At 39.2% G+C, this 21,156-nt stretch overlaps 1 protein-coding gene across 4 annotated transcripts in view; it reads left to right on the forward strand.

Annotated features, from left to right (window-relative positions):
* Positions 1 to 12,301: 12,301 nt before the first annotated feature.
* Positions 12,302 to 21,156, forward strand: part of CPSF6 (cleavage and polyadenylation specific factor 6) — a 30,183-nt gene continuing 21,328 nt past the window's right edge. The window contains exon 1 of one of the 4 annotated variants that reach the window (XM_009248015.4): positions 12,302 to 12,481. In XM_009248015.4, the coding sequence (XP_009246290.1) occupies positions 12,422 to 12,481 (60 nt within the window). In that variant the 5' untranslated portion in view covers positions 12,302 to 12,421. 4 annotated transcript variants of the gene reach the window in all.

Genomic DNA, 21,156 nt, shown 5'->3' on the forward strand with positions numbered 1-21,156 from the left:
TTCAACCTAACAGAATTTGGTAACAGGAATTATAGTGCTTGAAATGTGGGATTGACTGAATCAAGGAGGGTCAGTAGAACATGTGATACACTTCTCTGAGCTTAGAATGTTTTTTAAATTTAGCCATAGTAAAATAATTGGTTTAATCAATTGTCTCCGAAGTGAGGTATACAAATCTATTCATCAGGATATTGAAAGTTACTCGATTATATACTTTTATATTTTTATTTTAAAAATTAAAAAATTCAGTTTAATATATGAATTGACACTGATGTCCTCACTCACTGACGTCAAATGGTTTCACATCACTAAGGGATGAGGCAGATATGAATCTAGGTTTTATGGGGCCTAATATTTCTATCCTTTGGGGGCTTTCTTAAAGAAAAAGAATTCTTTACATGAATACAAAATAAGGTATGAACATAAATAGTTATTTAACAAGAAAAAACAGAAATTTCATGTGATTTTATCACAAAGAGAAAAAAGTGATCATTTTATGTGCCCCATTATTTAGTGTACTCCCTCCACTAGAGATTTCCATTTTGACTGGGCATTAATGAAAACCATATCTTCCACTTACAATTTTGCATGTCTCATGATTAAACTACTTTTCCACCTAGTAGCATCTGGCTCTAGACATTTTAAACTGTTTCTCCTCCACTGCACACATACTTCTAGAATCTACCATGGTTGGGCATACTCAGATCACAATAGGATCCCTGGCCTTGTATCTTTATATCATGGAAGCTGTGTGAGTCAGCACAGTGGCAGTAAAAATATTTCTGGGAATTATTACTATACCAAGATGCCTAACAATAACTTACACAGATATTTCCTATTAAACCCAAAGTAAATGTATCCCTTATTCAAATTCCACTTACATCCAAAAAGATGATGCTGCCCCTCCAAATCTACCCTACGTGAGGGGATTTATGACAGAGAGGAAAGTAGAGTGAAAGGAAACAGGGGATACAAGTCCAAACCATATCACTATATAATGGGGTATATAAAGGGGTAAGTTCAGCAAGAGGATATACTCATTTTAAATGGATATGCATCCAACACTGGAGCACCAAGATACGTAAAGCAAATATTATTAGAGCTAAAGAGAGAGATAGGCCCCAATATAATAGTTGGAGACTTCAACACCCCACTTCCAGCATTGGACAGATATTCTAGACAGAAAATCACCAAAGAAACATTGGACTTAATCTGCACTAGAGACCAAATGGATCTAACAGATACTTCCAGAACATTTTATCCAATAGCTGTAGAATACATATTCCTTTCCTCAGCATATGGATCATTCTCAAGGATAGACCATATGTTAGGTCACAAAACAAGTATTAAAACATTACAAAAATTCAAATAATATCAAGCACCTTCTCTGACCATAATGGAATAAAACTAGAAATTAATAAGAGGAATTTTAGAAACTATTCAAATACATAAAAATTAAACTATATCCTCCTGAATGACCAGTGGGTCAATGAAGAAATTAAAAGGGAAATTGAAAAATTTCTTGAAAAAATTTCAACAAAAACAACATACCAAAATATATGGGGTACAGCAAAACAGTACTAAGAAGGAAGTTTACAGCTATAAGCGCCTACATCAAGAAAGAGGAAAACCTTCAAATAAACAATCTAACAATGCATCTTGAAGAATTAGAAAAGCAAGAGCAAGCTAAACCCAAAATTAGTAGAAAAAAAAGAAACATCAGAACAGAAATAAATAAAATTGAAATGAAAACAATACAAAAGGTCAAACTAAGAAGGAAGTTTACAGCTATAAGCGCCTACATCAAGAAGGAGGAAAACCTTCAAATAAACAATCTAACAATGCATCTTGAAGAACTAGAAAAGCAAGAGCAAGCTAAATCCAAAATTAGTAGGAAAAAAAGATCAGAACATAAATAAAATTGAAATGAAAACAATACAAAAGATCAATGAAACAAAAAGTTGGCATTTCAAAAGTTAAACAAAATTGACAAACCTTTAGCTAGATTAAGAAAGAAGATACAAATAAATAAAATCCAAAGTGAAAAAGAAGATATTAGAGCTGATACTGCAGAAGTTCAAAGGATTATCAGTGGCTACTATGAGCAACTCTATGCCAATAAATTTGAAAATCTAGAAGAAATAGACAAATTCCTAGATACATATAACCTAGCAAGATTGAACCAGGAAGAAATGTAAAACCAGAACATACCAATAACAAATAACAAGATTGAAGCTACAATAAAAAGCTCCCAGTAATGAAAAGCCCAAGACCTGATGGCTTCATTGCTGAATTCCACCAAACATCTGAAGAAGAACTAATAACAATCTCATTCAAATTATTCCAAAAAATAGAGGAAGAGGAAATGCTTCCATACTCATTCTATGAGGCCAATATTACCTTGATACCAAAACCAGGTAAACATCAAAAAAAAAAAAAAGAAAAAGAAAACTATAGGCCAATGTCTCTGATGAGTATATATATATACAAATATATATATAATATATTTATATATAATATATATTTAATATATACACACGTACATATTTTATAAATATATACATATATAATATATATACATATAATATATACATATAAAATATATATACGTATATATAAAAATATATGTACATATAAAATACATATATATAAAAAATATATATATACACATATATACACATATATATTTTTTTTGTTTTATTTTGTTTGTTTTGTTTTGAGACAGAGTCTTGCTCTGTTGCCCAGGCTGGAGTGCAGTGGTGCAATCTCAGCTTACTGCAAACTCCACCTCCTGAGTTCAAGCGATTCTCCTTCCTCAGCCTCCCAAGTAGCTGGGATTACAGGTGCCCACCACAAAGCCCAGCTAATTTTTGTATTTTTAGTGTATTTTAGATAAGGGGTTTCATCATGTTGGCCAGGCTGGTCTCAAACTCCTGACCTCAAGTGATCTGCCTACCTCAGCCTCCCAAAGTGCTGGGATTACTGGCTTGAGCCACTTTGCCCAGCCTCTGATGAATATTGATTCAAAAATCCTCAGTAGAATACTAGCAAACCAAATTCAATAATACATTAAAAAGATCATTCATCATGACCGAGTGGGATTTATCCCTGTGATGCAAAGACGGTTCAACATACACAAATCAATCAATGCGATATATCATATCAACAGAATGAAGGACAAAAAACATAATCATTTCAATAATTGCAGGAAAAGCATTTGTTAAAATTAAACATCCCTTTACGATAAAAACCCTAAAAAAACTGTGTGTACAGGAAACATACCTCAACATAATAAAGGCCATATATAACAGGCTCACAGCTACTATTATATAGAATGGAGAAAATCTGAAAGCCTTTTTTCTAAGATCTGGGACATAACAAGGATGCCCACTTTTGCCACTGTTATTCAACATAGTACTGGAAGTCCTGGCTAGAGCAATCTGTCAAAAGAAATAAAGGGCATCCAAATTGGCAAGGAAGAAGTCAAACTATCCTTGTTTGCAGATGGTGTGATCTTATATTTGGAAAAATCTAAAGATCCCACCAAAAAAAGTATTGGAATTGATAAACAAATTCAGTAATTTGCAGGATACAAAGTCAACATGCAAAAATCAGTAGCATTTTTTATGCCAACAGTGAACAATCTGAAAAAGAAATAAAGTAATTCCATTTATAATGGCCACACATAAAATATAGAAAGATCTCTATAGATCTTTCACTTCTTTGGTTAAGTTAATTCCTGGGTATTTAATTAAATAAAACTATAAAAACTATAAAACACTGATAACAAAATTAAAGAAGACACCAAAAATATGGAAAAATATTTAATGTTCATGGATTGGCAGAATCAATATTGTTAAAACGTCCATACTACCAAGCGAGTGAATTCTCATGAGATCTGGTTGAAAGTGTGTGGCACTTCCCCCTTTACACTCTTTCTCTCTCCTGCTGCCATGTAATATGTCTCTTGCTTCCCCTTCATCTTTCCACCATGAATGATAAGTTTCCTGAGGCCTTCCCAGACATGCCTCCTGTTTCAGGCATCATGCCACCCATGATTCAATCACCTTCCACCAGGCCCCTCCCCTGACACGTGGGGATTACAATTTGAATGAGATTTGGGTGGGGACACAGAGCCAAACCATATCAGAGGTGACTGGATCATGGGGGCAGATTTCCCCTTGCTGTTCTTGTAGTTGTGAGTTCTCATAAGATCTCGTTGTTTAAAAGTGTGTAGCACTTCCCACTTTACTCTCTTTGTCTCTTGCCACCATGTGAAGACACGGTTGCTTCTCCTTTGCCTTTCTGCCATGATAGTAAGTTTCCTGAGGCTTTCCAGGCCATGCCTCCTGCACAGCCTGAAGAACTGTGAGTCAATTAAACCTCTTTTCTTCATAAATTACCCAGTACCAGGTAGTTCTTTCTAACAGTGTGAGAACAGACTAATATGGAAAATTGGTACCAGATAAGTGGGGCATTGCTATAAAGATGCCTGAAAATGTGGGAGCAACTTTGGAATTGGGTAATGGGCAGAGGTTGGAATAGTTTGTAGGGCTCAGAAGAAGACAGGAAGATGAGGGAAAGTTTTGAACTTCCTAGAGACTTGCTCAATGGCTGCGACCAAAATACTGATAGTGATATGGACAGTGAAGTTCAGTCTGAGGATGTCTCAGATGGGGATAAATAACTTATTAGGAACTGGAGCAAAAGTTGCTTTTGCTGTGCTTTAGCAAAGAGATGGATGGCATTGTGCCCCTGCCCTAGGGATCTGTTGAACTTTGAGCTTGAGAGAGATAATTTAGGGTATCTGGTGGATGAAATTTCTAAGCAACAAAGCATTCAAGGTTCCACCTGGCTGCTTCTAACAGCATATGCTCATATGTGTTCACAAAGAGATGGTCTGAAATTAGAACTTATATTTAAAAGGGAAGTAGAGCATAAAAGTTTGAAAAACTTGAAGCCTAACCATATGGTAGGAAAAAAAAAAAAAAACATTTTCTGGAGAGGAATTCAAGGCTACAGAAATCTGTATAAGTAAAGAGAAGCCAAATTTTAATAGTCAAGACAATGGGGGACATGTTTCCAGGGCATTTCAGAGACCTTTGCAGCAGTCCCTCCCTTCACAGGTCTGAAGGCCTAGGAGGGAAAAATGGTTTTGCAGGCAAGGCCCAGGGCCCCACGGCTCTGTGCAGCCTCAGGACATGGCACCCTGCATCCCAGCTGCTCTATCTCCAGCCATGACTAAAAGGGGTCAAGATATAGCTCAGGCCATTGCTTCAGATGGTGCAAGCCCCAAGCCTTGGCAGCTTCCATGTGGTGTTGGGCTTGTGGGTATGCATATGCCAAGAGTTGAGGTTTGGGAGCCTCTGCCTAGATTTCAGAGGATGTATGGAAATGCCTGGATGTCCAGATAGAAGTCTGCTGGAGGGGCAGAGCCCTCATGGAGAACCTCTACAAGGGCAGTGCAGAGGAGAAATGTGGGGTTGGAGCCCCTAAGCAGAGTCCCCACTGGGCACTGCCTAGTGGAGCTGTGAGAAGAGGGCTATTGTCCTCCAGTCCCCAGAAAGGTAGATCCACCAACAGCTTGCACCATACACCTGGAAAAGCTGTAGGCACTCAACACCAGCCCATGAAAGCAGCCACAGGGGCAGAGCTGCCCAAGGCCTTGGGAGCCCACCCCTTGCATCAGTGTGACCTGGATGTGAAACATGAAATCAAACAAGATTATTTTTGAGCTTTAAGATTTAATGACTGCCCTGCTGGGTTTTGGACTTGCATGGGGCCACTTTGTTTTGGCCAATCTCTCCTTTTTGGAATTGGAGCATTTACTCAATGCCTGTACCACCTTTGTATCTTGGAAGTAATTAACTTATTTTTATTTTACAGGCTCATAGGTGGAAGGGAGTTGCCTTGTGTCAGACAAGACTTTGGACTTGAATTTTGAGTTAATGCTTGAATGAGTTAAGACTCTGGGGGACTATTGGGAAGGCATGATTGGTTGTGAAATATGAGAAAGACATGAGATTTGGGAGGGGCCAGGGGTGGAATAATATGGTTTGTGACTGTGTCCTTACCCAAATCTCATGCTGAATTGTAATCCCCAATGTTGGGGGAGGGATCTAATGGGAGGTGACTGAATCTTTGTGGGGGCAGATTTCCCCCTTGATGTTCTCATGATAGTGAGTGAGTTCTCATAAGATCTGGTTGTTTAAAAATGTGGCACTTCCCCCCGCACTTGCTCTCTCCTGCCACCATGTGAAGACCTGCTTGCTTTGCCTTCACCTTTCTGCCATGACTGTAAGTTTCCTGAGGCCTCCCCAGCAATGCCTCCTGTACAGCCTGTGGAACTGTGAGTCAATTAAACCTCTTTTTTTCACAAATTACCCAATCTCAGGTACTTCTTTATAGCAGTGTGAGAATGGACTTATATAACAACCCACAGAATGGGAGAAAATATTTGCAAACTACCCATCTTTATTATCCAAGGATTAATAAACAGAATACATAAGGAGCTCAAATAACCATAGAAAAAATCTAATAATCTGATTAAAAAATGGGCGAAAAGTCTGACTAGACATTTCTCAAGACATACAAATGACAAACAGGTATATGAAAAATTGCTCAACATCACTGATCATCAGAAAAATGCAAATCAAAACTACAATGAGACATCATCTCACCCCTGTTAAAATGGCTTTTATCTCAGACAGGAGATAACAAATGTTGGCAAGGATATAGAGAAAGGGGACACTTGTACACTGTTGGTAAGAATATAAATTAGTAAAACCACTGTGGTCAACAGTTTGGAGGTTCCTCAGAAAACTAAAAATTGAGCTATCATATGATTCAACAATCCCATTGCTGGGTATATATCCAAAAGAAAGGAAATTAGTTTATCAAAGAGGTATCTGCACTCCTATTTTTGTTACAGCACTATTTACAATAGCTAAAATTTAGAAGCAACCTAAGTATCCATCAATAGATGAATGGATAAAGAAAATGTGATACATATATACAACAAAGTACTATTCAGCTACAAAAAAAAAAAAATGAGATCCTGTCATTTGCAACAATATGGATGGAACTGGAGATCATTATGTTAAGTGAAATAAGTCAGGTACAGAATGAAAGATAAACATTGCATGTTCTCATTTATTTATGGGATCTAAAAATCAAAACAATTGAACTCATGGACATACAGAATAGAAGGATGGTAACCAGAGGCTGGGAAGGGTAATGAGAGTTTGGGGGTCAAAAGTGGATAAGTTAATGGGTACAAAAACATAGAAAGAATGAATAAGACCTACTATTTGACTAGGGTGACTATATAGTCAATAATAATTGTATATTTATAAATAGCTAAAAGAATGTAATCAGATTTTTTTAACACACAGGATGAACACTTGAAGGAATGGATACCCATTCTCTCCATGATGTGATTATTTCACATATTGCATGCCTATATCAAAACAGCTCATGTACCCCATAAATATATACACCTACTATGTACACACAAAAATTAAAAATGTTAAAATGTTAAAAAATCCAAATGAAGACTTTGAAATATGGATTAAATCCACTAATAATAATATAAGGCCTTTATGCATGGCAAGATATTAAAAAATCTCATTTCATGGTTTAAAATTGTATGTTTGTATTGTGTTCATAGTGGCAATATAAGTTTTAATAAAATAATGTTTAAATTTACATATATTATGGCTGCATGTTTTCAAATGTTATACTCATACAGGTATTTTAATTAAATATTTTTCTTTTTTTTTTTGAGATGCAGTCTTGCTCTGTCACCCAGGCTGGCGTGCAGTGGCACGATCTCGGCTCACTGCAACCTCTGCCTCCCAGGTTCAAGTGACTCTCCTGCCTCAGCCTCTGGAGTAGCTGGGATTACAGATGCGTGCCACCACGCCTGGATAATTTTTGTACTTTTAGAAGAGATGGGGTTTTACCATGTTGGTCAGGCTTGTCTCGAACTCCTGACCTCGTGATCTGCCTGCCTCAGCCTCCCAAAGTGCTGGGATTACAGGTGTGAGCCACTGCACCTGGCCAATTAAATTTTTTTTTTAATTTTCTTTTCTGTTTTTAGAGAAGAGGTCTCACTTTGTCACCCAAGCTGGAGTGCAATTGTGTAATCATAGCTCACTACAGCCTCAAACTCCTGGGTTCAAGAGATCCTCCTGTCTCAGCCTCCCAAGCAGCTGAGACGACAGGTGCAAACCACTGTGCCTGACTAGATGTGAGTATTTTTTAAAGTTTGGGGACCACTGGGCTAAACTATGGCCGATAGTATATTGGAATGCAAATCATGTTCCTATGGATATTATGGCATTGACTTATTTGGCATAAATTGGAATGATAGCAAGTGTAAAATATTTATGGATTTGCATGTGTCTTCCCTAAGCATGATGACTTTATATATTGTCGTCTAATAAGTAGAATATGTCAGACATTCTTTGAGATGTCTGTCTAGCTCAAAGCTACCATCTTTCAGTGAGAATTCTCCACCATTTCCTGACTTACAGGGTAGGATTTGTCAGCCATGTTTTCACTCTGGACTCCATTCCCTTTAAAAACCTTGATTGGCATGGGAGTAGAATCTCATAAAAATTGGGTTAATCAGTTCCTTTTTCCTTAGATTTTTTTCTTCCAGCACAGAAAACCTTACTTTGGCATTCCTTAGATTTTGTAATTGAAACTAAGGCTGCTGAATATTTGCTTAAATGGTGGTTGTTTGAACCCTGGAACTTGCATTGAGGTTGCATTGTTGCATTGCCATGCACATGGAAAAGGAGAGAAAGTTCTTCTGTACAGAGAAAAAGCAGACATACAGAGAACCTTAGAACATTACTGCTTTCCAACCTCTTTCCTGATCGTCTTAAATATTTGAGTTTACATTATTTTAACTGCTGGAAGTGGGCCACAGCCAGAATATATAACACATAACAATCCCAATGGAATTCCAGATATGGGAATTATCAAAGACCCCAGATTGTAAACCAATGATGCCTACTATATTCAAAGAGATAAAAGCCAAAACTGACAATTTTGGGAAATAATTAGATGCCATAAAAACGAACCTAAGAGATTTTTAAAAGAATCAAGTAGAAATTCTAGAATCTAAAATTACAAAAAACACAAAATTAATGTCTCAGTAGATGAGATTAACACCATAGGAGGGAGAATTAGTAAACTAGAAAATATATCAGAAAAAAAGCTACCTACAATGAAGCATGGAGAGAGGAAAGGATGGAAAACTTTTAAAAAGAGGGTAAGAGAAATAGTGGCTAGAACAAAAAGATCTAAAATACACACACATATATATGTATAGGCACATTTTATACTAAAATATATATAGCATATATATTATATATTAAAAATATATGGCATATATATTATATATTAAAATATATGGCATATATATTATATATTAAAATATATGTAGCATATATATATATATATATATATATATATATATATTTCTTTTTTTTTTTTTTTTGAGACGGAGTTTTGCTCTTATTGCCCAGGCTGGAGTGCAATGGTGTGATCTTGGCTCATTGCAACCTCTGCCTCTCAGGTTCAAGCGATTCTCCTGCCTCAGCCTCCTGAGTAGCTGGGATTACAAGCATGCGCCACCATGCCCAGCTAATTTTGTATTTTTAGTAGAGATGGGGTTTCACCATGTTGGTCAGGCTGGTCTTGAACTCCTGACCTCAGGCAATCCACCTGCCTCAGCCTCCCAAAGTGCTGAGATTACAGGCATAAGCCACTGTGCCCAGCCACATATATTTAATTGGAGTCAGGGAAGGAGAGAAGAGAGTGGAGGCAGAAACAATATTGGAAGAGGTAATGGTTGAGAATTTTCCAGAACTCACGAAACACATCAATCTATATATTCAAGAGGTTCAGTGAATCCCAAGCATCACAAATAACAAGAAATACACTTCCAAGCACACATGGTAAGAGAACAGAGAACTAAAATCTAAGAAAAATCTTAGCAACCAGAAAAAAAAGGACCAATTAACTTCAAAGAGGCTATAGTCAATTGACAGCTGACTTTTTACAGACAACGATAGAAGTCAGAGCCTTAAAATAATTTTTTTTTTTTTTGGAGGGACAGGGTCTCACTCTGTCACCCAGGCTGGAGTGCAGTGGTGCAATTATGGCTCACTGCAGACTCAACCTCCCAGTCTCAAGTGATCCTCCCACCTCAGCCTCCTGAGTAGCTGGGACTACATGTGCACGCCATTATGCCTGGCTAATTTTTAAATTTTTTTGTAGAGACAAGGTATCCCTATGTTGCCCAGGCTGGTCTCAAACTCCTGGGCTCAAGCAATTTTCCCTCCTCGGCATCCCAAAGTTCTGAGATTACAGGCATGAGCCACCATGCTGACTGGAATGGTTTTTAATTGTATTGAAAGAAAATAAACTGCAATAGAAACACTTGCATCTTCTCTGATTCTATTGCTTCCCTCTTTCACTTCTAAAGACCCTTGCAATTACTTTGAGCCTACCGGACAATCAAGGTATCCCTATCCCTACCTCAAGATCCTTAACTTAATCATAGCTGCAAAGGTAACATATTCACAGATTTCAGGGATCAGAATATGAACATCTATGGTGGGCCATTATTCTACCACACCACCAATCTAGAAAATACTCTCATCTTTAAACTTCAGTTTCTCTTTACTTCTATAATGCCCCATGAAAGAAAGTGAATCAGTATTTAAATACTGATTCTTGGAACAGGACAGGGCACTTTGCATATTAACTCATATTAACTAATTTAAAGTATCACCAACCTTCAACCTTGGTGAGGTAGATATTATTGCTTGGATTTTAAAGATTGAGATTGAATATGAGAGTTGAAAACTTGACTGAGGTCATCTAGCTGATAAAATGTCTGACTAGAAATGGGTACCCAGATCACCAGACTGGTCTCCAGGACTGCAACCATGCTTTTTCCACCATACCAAGTGCAGATTGAGTCTTTTTTAGGCAAAAATGCTTGGATTTGAGGGGATTTTGGAATATTTGCATATACATAAATTATCTAGGAGATGGGACCCAAGTCTAAACAAAATTCATTTATGTTTCACATATACCTTATACACACAGCCTGAAGATTATTTCATACAATACTTTTAGTTATTTTGTGCATGAAACAAAGTTTTGATTGCATTTTTGACTGCGACCTGGCAAATAAGATCAGGTGTGGAATTTTCCACTTGTGGCATCATGTCAGTGCGCAAAAAGTTTCAGATTTTGGAGCATTTCAAATTTTTGGATTAGAGATGCCCAACCTTACAGATGTTGTTTGGGTTATTCTATGAATGATTTCTGGCCAGTTTCTCAGGAAACACGCTCTACTATAGTATATTTTTTAATGAGTGAAAAAGAAATGAAGAATGGAGGGGAAGGTTTCAAACTGGAGAGACATCTTTGAGTAAAGTATCGTGGCTGAATGTTCCTACCTTTATTGGCCATGTGACCTAGTTAAATCACTTAGGTTCTATTAGGCCTCAGTCTTCTCTTCTGTAAAATGAGATGTTTGGACCTAAGGACACCTTTCCAGTTTCCTTCCCGTTGGGACATTCTAGGATTCTGAGAGAGAAGCCCCCCTGACCTCAAGATACCTCCACTCTCTTGGGTGTGCTCTAAGATGACTGCATTCATGTTAGAAGCATCTGAACTATGCCAGAGACAACCTACTGTAGATCTAAGGAAGAAAAAATGAATGGCAATGAATGCGAGAGGAAGGTGGGGGGAAAGAAGCCCACGAAGATTAGAGATGGAAATGGCAACATAAACAGCATGCAGAGATAACCACTGACTGGTACCTAGCGTTTACGATGCAAATAAAACTCTGCTGGTCTCTGAGGATGCAGAAACAAGACATTGTTTTTGGTCTTAAGCCGCTCACAGAATGCCCGGGGGTTACACTTTACATTTAAGCACGGACAGATAACTTCCACCTTTAAAAGTCCTGGATGTGAGAAAGATAAGAAAAACGAATAAATGAAAATATTAACAAAACGTTTGAGTATGCCAGAGGCCACGTGAAAAGACGGTGTGTGGAAACAGGTGGGACCCACTGCTAAGCTGAATGCGCGACTAGGACAAAGAAATTGGCCCCCCACTCCCGGGCCTCACCCAGACACAAAAGAAACGTCCTCTGCCCCTCAGAGGCGCAGCCTTTCCTCAGCCAGCAGAGCGGCTGGGCTGCAGAGTCCCCGCCCCCGGCCGGCCCCAGTCGCCCGCGCCTCCATCCCTCGGGCCTCGGAAGTGACGCAAGCGCCCCCCCACCGCCGCTAGATCCGCTGCTGCTGCCGCGGCGGGCGGACCTGCAGGAGGCGGAGGCGGAGGCGGCGGCGGCGGCGGCGGCGGCGGCGGCCGAGGCTGAAGGAAGATGGCGGACGGCGTGGACCACATAGACATTTACGCGGATGTCGGCGAAGAATTCAACCAGGTACGTGAGAGCCCAAGTCCCCGCCGCCGACGCGGGCGGCGCTGCGGCCGGGACGCTGACCCGGGGCCCGCTGCGGCCGCGAGCCGAAGCGACTGCAGACTGTGCGCCCTTGCCGCCTCTGGGCCGCGCCGCCGACCCCTGGCGTGGCGCCCCCCCGCCCCTCGTTCTACCGCGTCGTTTCACGGGCCGCGGGCGCGGCGACCCGCCGCGGGGTCCGGAGCGCGGACGCGGGCCGCTGTGCAGCTGCCGCCGGCTCCTCCCTCGCCGGCGGTGCCTCGCTCCCTATTGTTGGCGGCACCCGGCTGGCGCTTCCCGCCGCGCTAGGCCCGGGCGGTGGGGCCGCGTGTAAGCGGCGGAGAGAACTGGCCGCCGCCGCGCCCCCTCCCCCGCCGCTGGCCGGAGGAGGAAGCCCTGGCGGGGTGCGTGCCCGCCGCCGCCGCCCCTTCCCCGCCGCTGCCGCTCGGGCTCCGATTTCTCCCATCGCTCCATTTTGTCTCCCTGCCCGCGCACTGTCGCCTCATGGAAGGCCGCTTTCACGGCCCTTTGTATCCCGCGCGCCCAGTCCCCGGGGCCGCCCTCCTCGGGTTTGCGACAGGTTTCGGCGTGGCGCCTTCCTCCTCCCCTCACACTTTCTGAAGGCGACTGAGGTGCGGGCTCATTTGCAACAAGTCTTTTGACTTTTGGAGCCACATATAAAAGTCGGTGCGCTGGTCCTGCCTCATTAATCCAGGGCTTGCAGTGCTTTGAAGCCCAGTCGTTGTTGGGCTTTGTGATGAAAATACCTGTGAAGATGAGTGGCCGGGGACCAAAAGGAAGAATTGGAAGCGCGATGGTTGAATGGAAAAAAAAGATGTTAGCTCACCCACAGATCTCATAGTGATTAAAATGAAAGAACGTTCACCCCAAATCCTTATGATGTGGTTTAAAAATAAAGAGTTATAGATAAGACCCTATTTTCGAAAACAGTGTTAAATCCACCCACCCCCACCCCCCGGGCCCTGCGTTACCTTTTGAAAGGTTGAGCGAAAGTGAGAATGCAAGGTTTTCCTGAACGACGTTGCTTAGAGGTAACGCGGAGCTGTGATGTCTGTTAATGGGCATCCTTGTAAAAGATGTCATTTGTTGCTAGAGTAGTGACGTTTAAGGTTTGAACCTGCTGTTCGTATCTACTGCATTTTATGTAGTAACACATTTAAAACAATTAAATTGTGCTTAACTGCAGTGTTCCTAAAAGCTTTATTTTTTTGTATTTCCCAGGTCCTTACGAGAAGCTTAATAAAATAATACTGGCTAATGTGGTTTTTTCTCTCCTCCATTACCCATCATATTCGTGACTAGTTGCTCAGGCTTTTTAAAAAACAAAGAAACTCTAGAGATATTTACTGTTTTATTTTTCAGGAATGACTTTGTGCCTTTGGTTTAAATATTAGAAAACAGAAAAATACCAGTTGGCTTTAAATGTTTGCTACTCAGTTAAAGACTGAATTTGTTTAAATGTAATACATTGTAATCAAAGGTTAAGTTTTTAAATCTTTGTCTTTTTAAAATTGTGCTTGTGTTTTAAATAATAATACTTGAGTTGTGTCCATTACAAATCAGATACATTCCTCGAGTGCAACACAGATTTTAACGCTTATAAGACCTCTAGGAAATTTTTTTCCTTTTATTTATCAAATGAATATAACATTGCGTTTAAAAGAGGGTTGTAACTGCAAGGAACAACGATTAAGTGTTCAAGACTGCCTTTATTAGCTTTACTTACAAGATAATACATTGGTTCACCTTTCTATGCACAATAAGAGAAGAATTGGGTCGCAATTTTAGAAGTTAAGCTTTTTTCAGTACCTCTTAATGAGGTATTTTTAGGCTTCTGCATACTTAATTTGAGAGGGACATCTCCCTTATCTAGATAGCTGGGTGGATTCTTATCCCTGTGCAGTAGCAAGTGCTGACTGGGCACGAGGTAAAAAGAGATTAGTTTTGTGGACCCAATGAGGGACTCCTTTTAAATGTAACTTTTCAATGATTTGTGTAAGGTACCTACCGCATTACGTCTAACACAGTTGTATAATTTTACCAGTAAAATCTTTATATGTTTGAATAGATTAATGGCGAGGATAAATAGAGGCATTGTTTTTGCTACTTTGCATATCATTGGCCAATCAATGATTGATTGATTTGTATATCCTTTTACATTACCACTTCTTGCTGTGGTAGTTTCTGTACCAAAAAAAAAAAAAGGTCACAAAAGGATAGTTGGTTATTTTCAGAGCTTATCCTGTTTTTAAAAATATGTTACTATCATTGAAATATTTTTCCAAAATCTTACCAGAATTAGAGGCAACCACAAAATAATTTACAACTGATTGAATCTTTACTAGCTGGTGACCTTATTTCTACTAGTTGCTATAGTAGACTAGAACTCTTGTTTTATTGTCGTTGAGTAAAATACTAAGTATTAGCCAGTTTTGAGTTACTTTGGCTTCAAAGCTGTTGTAAACATTAAAAAAAAAATCTTTGTTTTCCAGTGTAAACTGCAGTTCTAATTGGATTTGTATACTTTGAAATTCGGGATAGTCTTTATTTCCATTTTCTACTATTTTTTGTCTGTATCCTGCTGAGTCTTCTATTTTAAATGTCATACTTTTATGAAGCTTTTTTGTATTTTGGTAAGGCACAGTATTATTTCAAAAAGTGATTTTTGCATCTATTGAAGTAGAAAAAAGTGAGGCATTGAACAGTCTTAGCAGAAACTAATTTGGGGATAGATTGAGAATAAGTTAGTGAAGCTCTAATAGAGTTCCTTTCTTCACCAGGTGAACTTAAGAATGGAGAATGAAGGGGGAGGAGGCACAAGGGACTGGCTACTCCTTATGGGTTCTCTTTAGTTCTTAGAGATCTTTGGATGTCACCAAGTTGAGAACAGTTGGAAGGGGAATTTGAACATCTTCCAAACCTCCCTATTACTTGAAGTTGAGAAGAAAGTGATTCTGTCTCACACTCAATAGCGTATCAACTCAGTTTAAACTGGATTTATACTCAAGTGTAGTAATTACTAGCCCAATATTTAGTAATTGTAGATTTTAAAATTCTGGCCAAAACTAAATAATTTAAAAGTTGAATTGTTTAGGGCGAGTGTGGTGGCTCACGCCTGTAATACCAGCACTTTGGGAGGCCGAGGTGGGCAGATCACTTGAGGTCAGAAGTTGCAGACCAGCCTGGCCAACATGGTGAAACCCCATCTCTATCAAAATACAGAAATCGACCGAGTATGGTGGTGCCTGCCTGTAATCCCAGCTAATCGGTAAGCTAAGCAGGAGAATTGCTTGAACCTGGGAGGCAGAGGTTGCAGTGAGCCAAGATCGGGCCACTGCACTCCAGCAAGACCCTGTCTCAAAAAAAAAAAATTGAATTGTTCAAAATACATTTCTTGAGTGTCTGTTATGTGCCAACAAGGATACAAAGTTTAGGTAGTCTCTACCCTTAGAGTACACTGTAGAGGAGCTGAGAGATACCTACATACAGTAGTGCACACGTATCCACAGTTCCACTTTCTGTGGTTTCAGTTACCCGTGGTTCTGAGGTCTGAAAATATTACATACAGTAAGGTAGTTTGAGAGATACTATATTTAGCTAACTTTTATGACAGTAAACTCTTCTACAATCATGTGTCGCTTCACGATGGCGGTATGTTCTGAGAAGTCCATCTTAGGTGCTTTTGTCATTTGTGATCATAGAGTGCTTTTGCATTTCAAACCTGGAAGGTACAGCCTACTACACATGTAGGCTATATGGTGTAGCCTGTTGCTCCTAGGCTACAAACTTGTACAACATATTACTGTACTGAATACTGTAGGCAGTTGTAACACAGTGGTAAGTATTTGTGTATCTAATATATCTAAACAGAAAAGGTAAGTGAAAATCTTGGCATAAAGGATAAAAAGTGGCACACTTGTGTAGGGCACTCATGAAAGGAACCTGCATGACTGGAAGTTGCTCTGGGAGAGTCAGCAAGTGAGTGGTGGGTGAATGCGAAGATCTGGGACGTTACGCTGCTGTAGACTTCATAAACATTGTACAGTACACTCAGGCTACACTAAATTTATTTAAACTTTTTTCTTCAATAATACATTAACCTTAGCTTACTGTAATGTTTTCACTTGATTGATTGAGACATTTTCTCACTGTCATCCAGTCTGGAGTGCAGTGGTGCAATTGTGGCTCACTGCAGCCTTTATCTCCCAGGCTCAAGCAGTCCTCCTGTCTTAGCCTCCAGAGCAGCTGAGACTACAGGCATGTGCCACCATGCCTGGCTAATTTCTAATTTTTTTGTAGGGATGAGGTCCCAGCTAGTCTCCAACTTCTGGGCTCAAGCTGTCTTCCTGCTTTGACCTACCAAAGTGTTGGGATTACAGGTGTGAGCCACTGTGACTGGCCCGTTTTTACTTTATAAACTTGGACTCTTCAATAATAACAGTTTAAAATACAAACACATTGTATAACTATATAAAATATTTTCTTTATATCCTTATTCTATAAACTTCTTTTTTTTGTTTTGTTTTGAGATGGAGCCTCGCTCTGTCGCCCAGGCTGAAGTGCAGTGGCGCGATCTTGGCTCACCGCAACCTCTGCTTCCTGGGTTCAAGCAGTTCTCCTGCCTCAGCTGGGATTACAGGCACTCGCCACCATGCCTGCCTAATTATTGTATTTTTAGTAAAAGACGAGGTTTCACCATGTTGGCCAGGCTGGTCTTGAACTCCTGGACCTCAAGTGATCCTCTTGCCTTGGCTTCCCAAAGCGCTGGGATTACAGGTGTGAGCCACCACACCGGGCTTAAACTTTTTTTTATTAAATTTTTTTTTTAACTTTTAAAATTTATTTTATTTTAGAAGAAACAAGGTCTTACTGTGTTGCACAGGTCTCACAAACTCCTGGCCTCATGTGATCCTCTTGCCTCAGCCTCCCAAAGGAGGCTGGAATTACAGGCATGAACGACCGCACCTGGTCTTTTTTTTTTTTTTTTTTTAAGCTTTTGTTAAAAACTAAGACACACACACATTAGCCTAGGCCTGCACAGGGTCAGAATTATCAATATGACTGTCTTCCATCTCTGCATCTTGTCCCACTGGAAAGGTCTTCGGGGGCAGTAAGATGCATGGACTGTCATCTGCTAGGATAACTGCTTTCTTCTGTAATACTCGTGAAGGACTGACTTGCCTGAGGCTGTTTTACAGTTAACTTTTTGAAGTAGGAAGAGTACACTCTAACATAATGATTAAAAGTATGGTATAGTTGGCCTTGGTGTGGTGGTTCACACCTGTAATCCCAGTGCTTTGGGAGCCTGAGGCAGCAGATTGCTTGAGGCCAGGAGTTCGAGACCAGCTTGGCCAACATGTCAAAACTCCGTCTCTATTTTAAAAAAAAAAAAAAAAAGTGTAAAAACAAAAAAGTATAGTATAATAAATACATAAACCAGTAACACAGTTGCTTATTGTCAAGTATTGTGTACTGTACATAATTGTATGTGCTATTCTTTTATATGACTGAGAGCACAGTAGGTTTGTTTACACCAGCATTACCAGCCCAAACATGTGAGGCATGCATTGGGCTAAGATCACTAAACAATAGTAATTTTTCAGCTGCATTATAATCTGACCTCCTGGACCAAAACATTGTCATGCATGACTAAATTGTTCTTTTTTATTAGTTATTTTTTACAGTGCCTACTTTATAAATTAAACTTTATCATAGGTATGTATAAGGAAAAACATAGTATATGTAGGGTTCCTTGCTTTCCGTGGCTTTAGGCATCCACTGGGGGTCTTGGAACATATCCCTCTCAGATAAGAGGGGACTACTATAATTATAGCACACTGACAGGTCCTATATTGTAGTTACCATTCTTTTATGTTTTACGTGTAGAGTTTTGTTGATCTGGAGAGGAAAGTCAAAAAAATTCTGTGAACTTTAGGGAAACTTACACTGCGTGCATTGAAGTAGTGTATTTTGTTGCTTGTTTGGGAGTCAGAAACTCTTAATGTGGAATTTAGTTTCTGCTCTGTCAGGCAGTCACCGATAGCACAAATTTAGTAATCTGGCCACCCAGCTTTAAAATGGAAGTGTAGGCTAGTTGCGGTGGCTCATGCCTATAATTCCAGCAGTTTGGGAGTCTGAAGTAGGCGGATCACTTGAGGTCAGGAGTTTGAGACCTGCCTGGCCAACATGGCGAAACCCCTGTCTCTACTAAAAATACAAAATTTAGCCAGGTATGATAGTGCACACCTGTAATTCCAGCTACTTCAGAGGCTGAGGCAGGAGAATTGCTTGAACCTGGGAGGCAGAGACTGCAGTGAGCTGAGATCAGGCCACTGTACTCCACCCTGAGTGACAGAGCGAGACTTTGTCACACACAAAAATAGATTAATTACTTTTAAAAGAATGGAGGTGTATAGAGGCGGTAGTTGGAACAAAGAATTCACTTAGGAGTTACGGACCTGGACATCCAATAAATCAGTTTTTATGTCATGACTCATTTTGCTTTACGTTCAGTCATTATGTATGTATTCTAGCCAATTGTTGAGCCAGTTAATGAATATAAGTTTCTTGGACAAATATCAGAGAAATGTTGTTTATGATTTATTTATGTTTACTAGAAAACCATCTGAAATAAAGCTGTCAGGTTGAGAATGAGCTAGGTAGAATTGATTCAGAAAAATGGATAGAAATGTTCAGGGAAGCTAGAACTCTTCTCTATTTTGTTATTTATGGGTGCAGTTAATTTAGTTGCCTGTGAATTGTCCACTGTGGTTTCTGTGGCATATTTTTAGTACCAAATTCCTTACCATTATTTAAGGAAGGGATTTTTACAGGGATTACTAGCCAGTTTTAATACCTACTGAGAACATAATTAGATAAAACCAGAAAATGATATATTTTCTTTAAAAATATATGCATTAGGTTATCTGCTATTGGATTTTGCATACTAGTATTTCTCTTCCTAGGTGTAGGATATATTTTGTAAATGCAAAATGTAACTTTCCCCCCTTCATATATTTCTCTAAATGGAAATAATTTAAAATAGGCTTTGAAACAAGTGGCCTTTGCTGTGCATTTACTGATAGTATCATATAATGCACAAATTTTATATATATTTATATATTTTTATGGTAGAGATGGGATCTTCCTAAGTTGCCCAGGCTGGTCTTAGACTCCTGGGCTCAAGGGATCCTCTTGCCTTGGCCTCCCAAAGTGGTGGGATTAACAGGCATGAACCACCATGCCTAGCCTCGAATGATATTACTGTAATTTTAGAACCATCAAAAAAATGTCAGGCCTGTCAGGGAGAATGATGAATATTTTGACAGCTAACAAGTTCATCCCAATAGTGGTATACAGTATGTATTGTATATCTGTGATATTAAAATTGTAAGAGGGGTAATTAGGGAAAAAATGTCTAAAAGTAACTTCTTGAAGGGAGGGAGGAGACAGGGATAATGAAAAGGTTGAGAAGCCTTACTTTAAGGGAACTAATAGGATTTTGGTCATTTTACCGTCCATTTTCTCTGGCTTGGCAACAGGTATTTGTATATCATGTAGAGCATATCTTGTGTAAAATGTTGAGAGAATACCTTGTCTGAAGAATGATTGTAGTGATTTAGAATGGTAGGGAATGAAAAAAATGAGTGAGTTTTTTTTTTTCTTAAACAAACCCTAAGAGCTGTTGTTTATTCCAAGCTTTATGTAACGTAGATAGCTAGCTACTATGAACAGCAGATAAGATTGGGCAGCATTTGGTATCAAAGATAATTAGAGGAATGATGTTGATATTTTCTTGTTTTTGAATGCCATTAAAATTAAAAGTAATAATTGAAAAGACCCTTCATGTAATAAAAAATGATACTGTTAAATATTTCTTTGACAAACTGGAAACCTTTTTTTTAGTTTGTTCAGTAGGCTCACAGAGCTTTATATATGACGTGTGATATACATTTTGCATAATTTCTCATGCAAACATCACGCATATTTTCTCACTTTATGAAGTAAGAACAAAGTTCAGTGTGTTCTGTATTTTTTTTACTCTGGAGGATTGATGTGATATGAAGCTGATTAAAAGGAAGGTTACTGATACTACGAAAGAGTGTGCTTTGAGTTTCATTTTTAGTAATGGCAGCAAATGTATTCAGATTCATTATGTTTTTTCACAAAGTTTAAATGTATACCATTGGGGCTAAGTGTACAGGCTGTGGCCTTGGAACAGAGAGAAGCTAACTAGTCCACATGGAGATCAAACCCCAGGACCATGGTCTTAATTAGGATCCTACTACAACCACTTGGAAGCAGTACAACTACCAGACAAAATGGCTGATCCTAAATATTGGTAGAATCATATCAATATGGAAAATTGGTTTGTGTCAACATAGGAATTCATGGATGGACAAAAATAGTAAGTGATTGTGATGTACCAGGTTAGTGTAGCTGCAATTATGCTTGTAAATTTTTTGTCTACTTACGTAAACATTTTCGCAGGTTTGTAGCTAATAGAAGAAAGCAAAGAATCTGTTCACCTATTTATGTAAGTGAAAGTGTAAATTTAAAAATACATTTAGTCGTGCTGTTAATAACCCTTCCATTCTTTTTTACTTTCCCTCAGACCATATATTGTGATTATAGTTTCT

Source organism: Pongo abelii, chromosome 10 (genome assembly GCF_028885655.2).
Source record: "Pongo abelii isolate AG06213 chromosome 10, NHGRI_mPonAbe1-v2.0_pri, whole genome shotgun sequence".
Lineage (NCBI taxonomy): Eukaryota > Metazoa > Chordata > Mammalia > Primates > Hominidae > Pongo > Pongo abelii.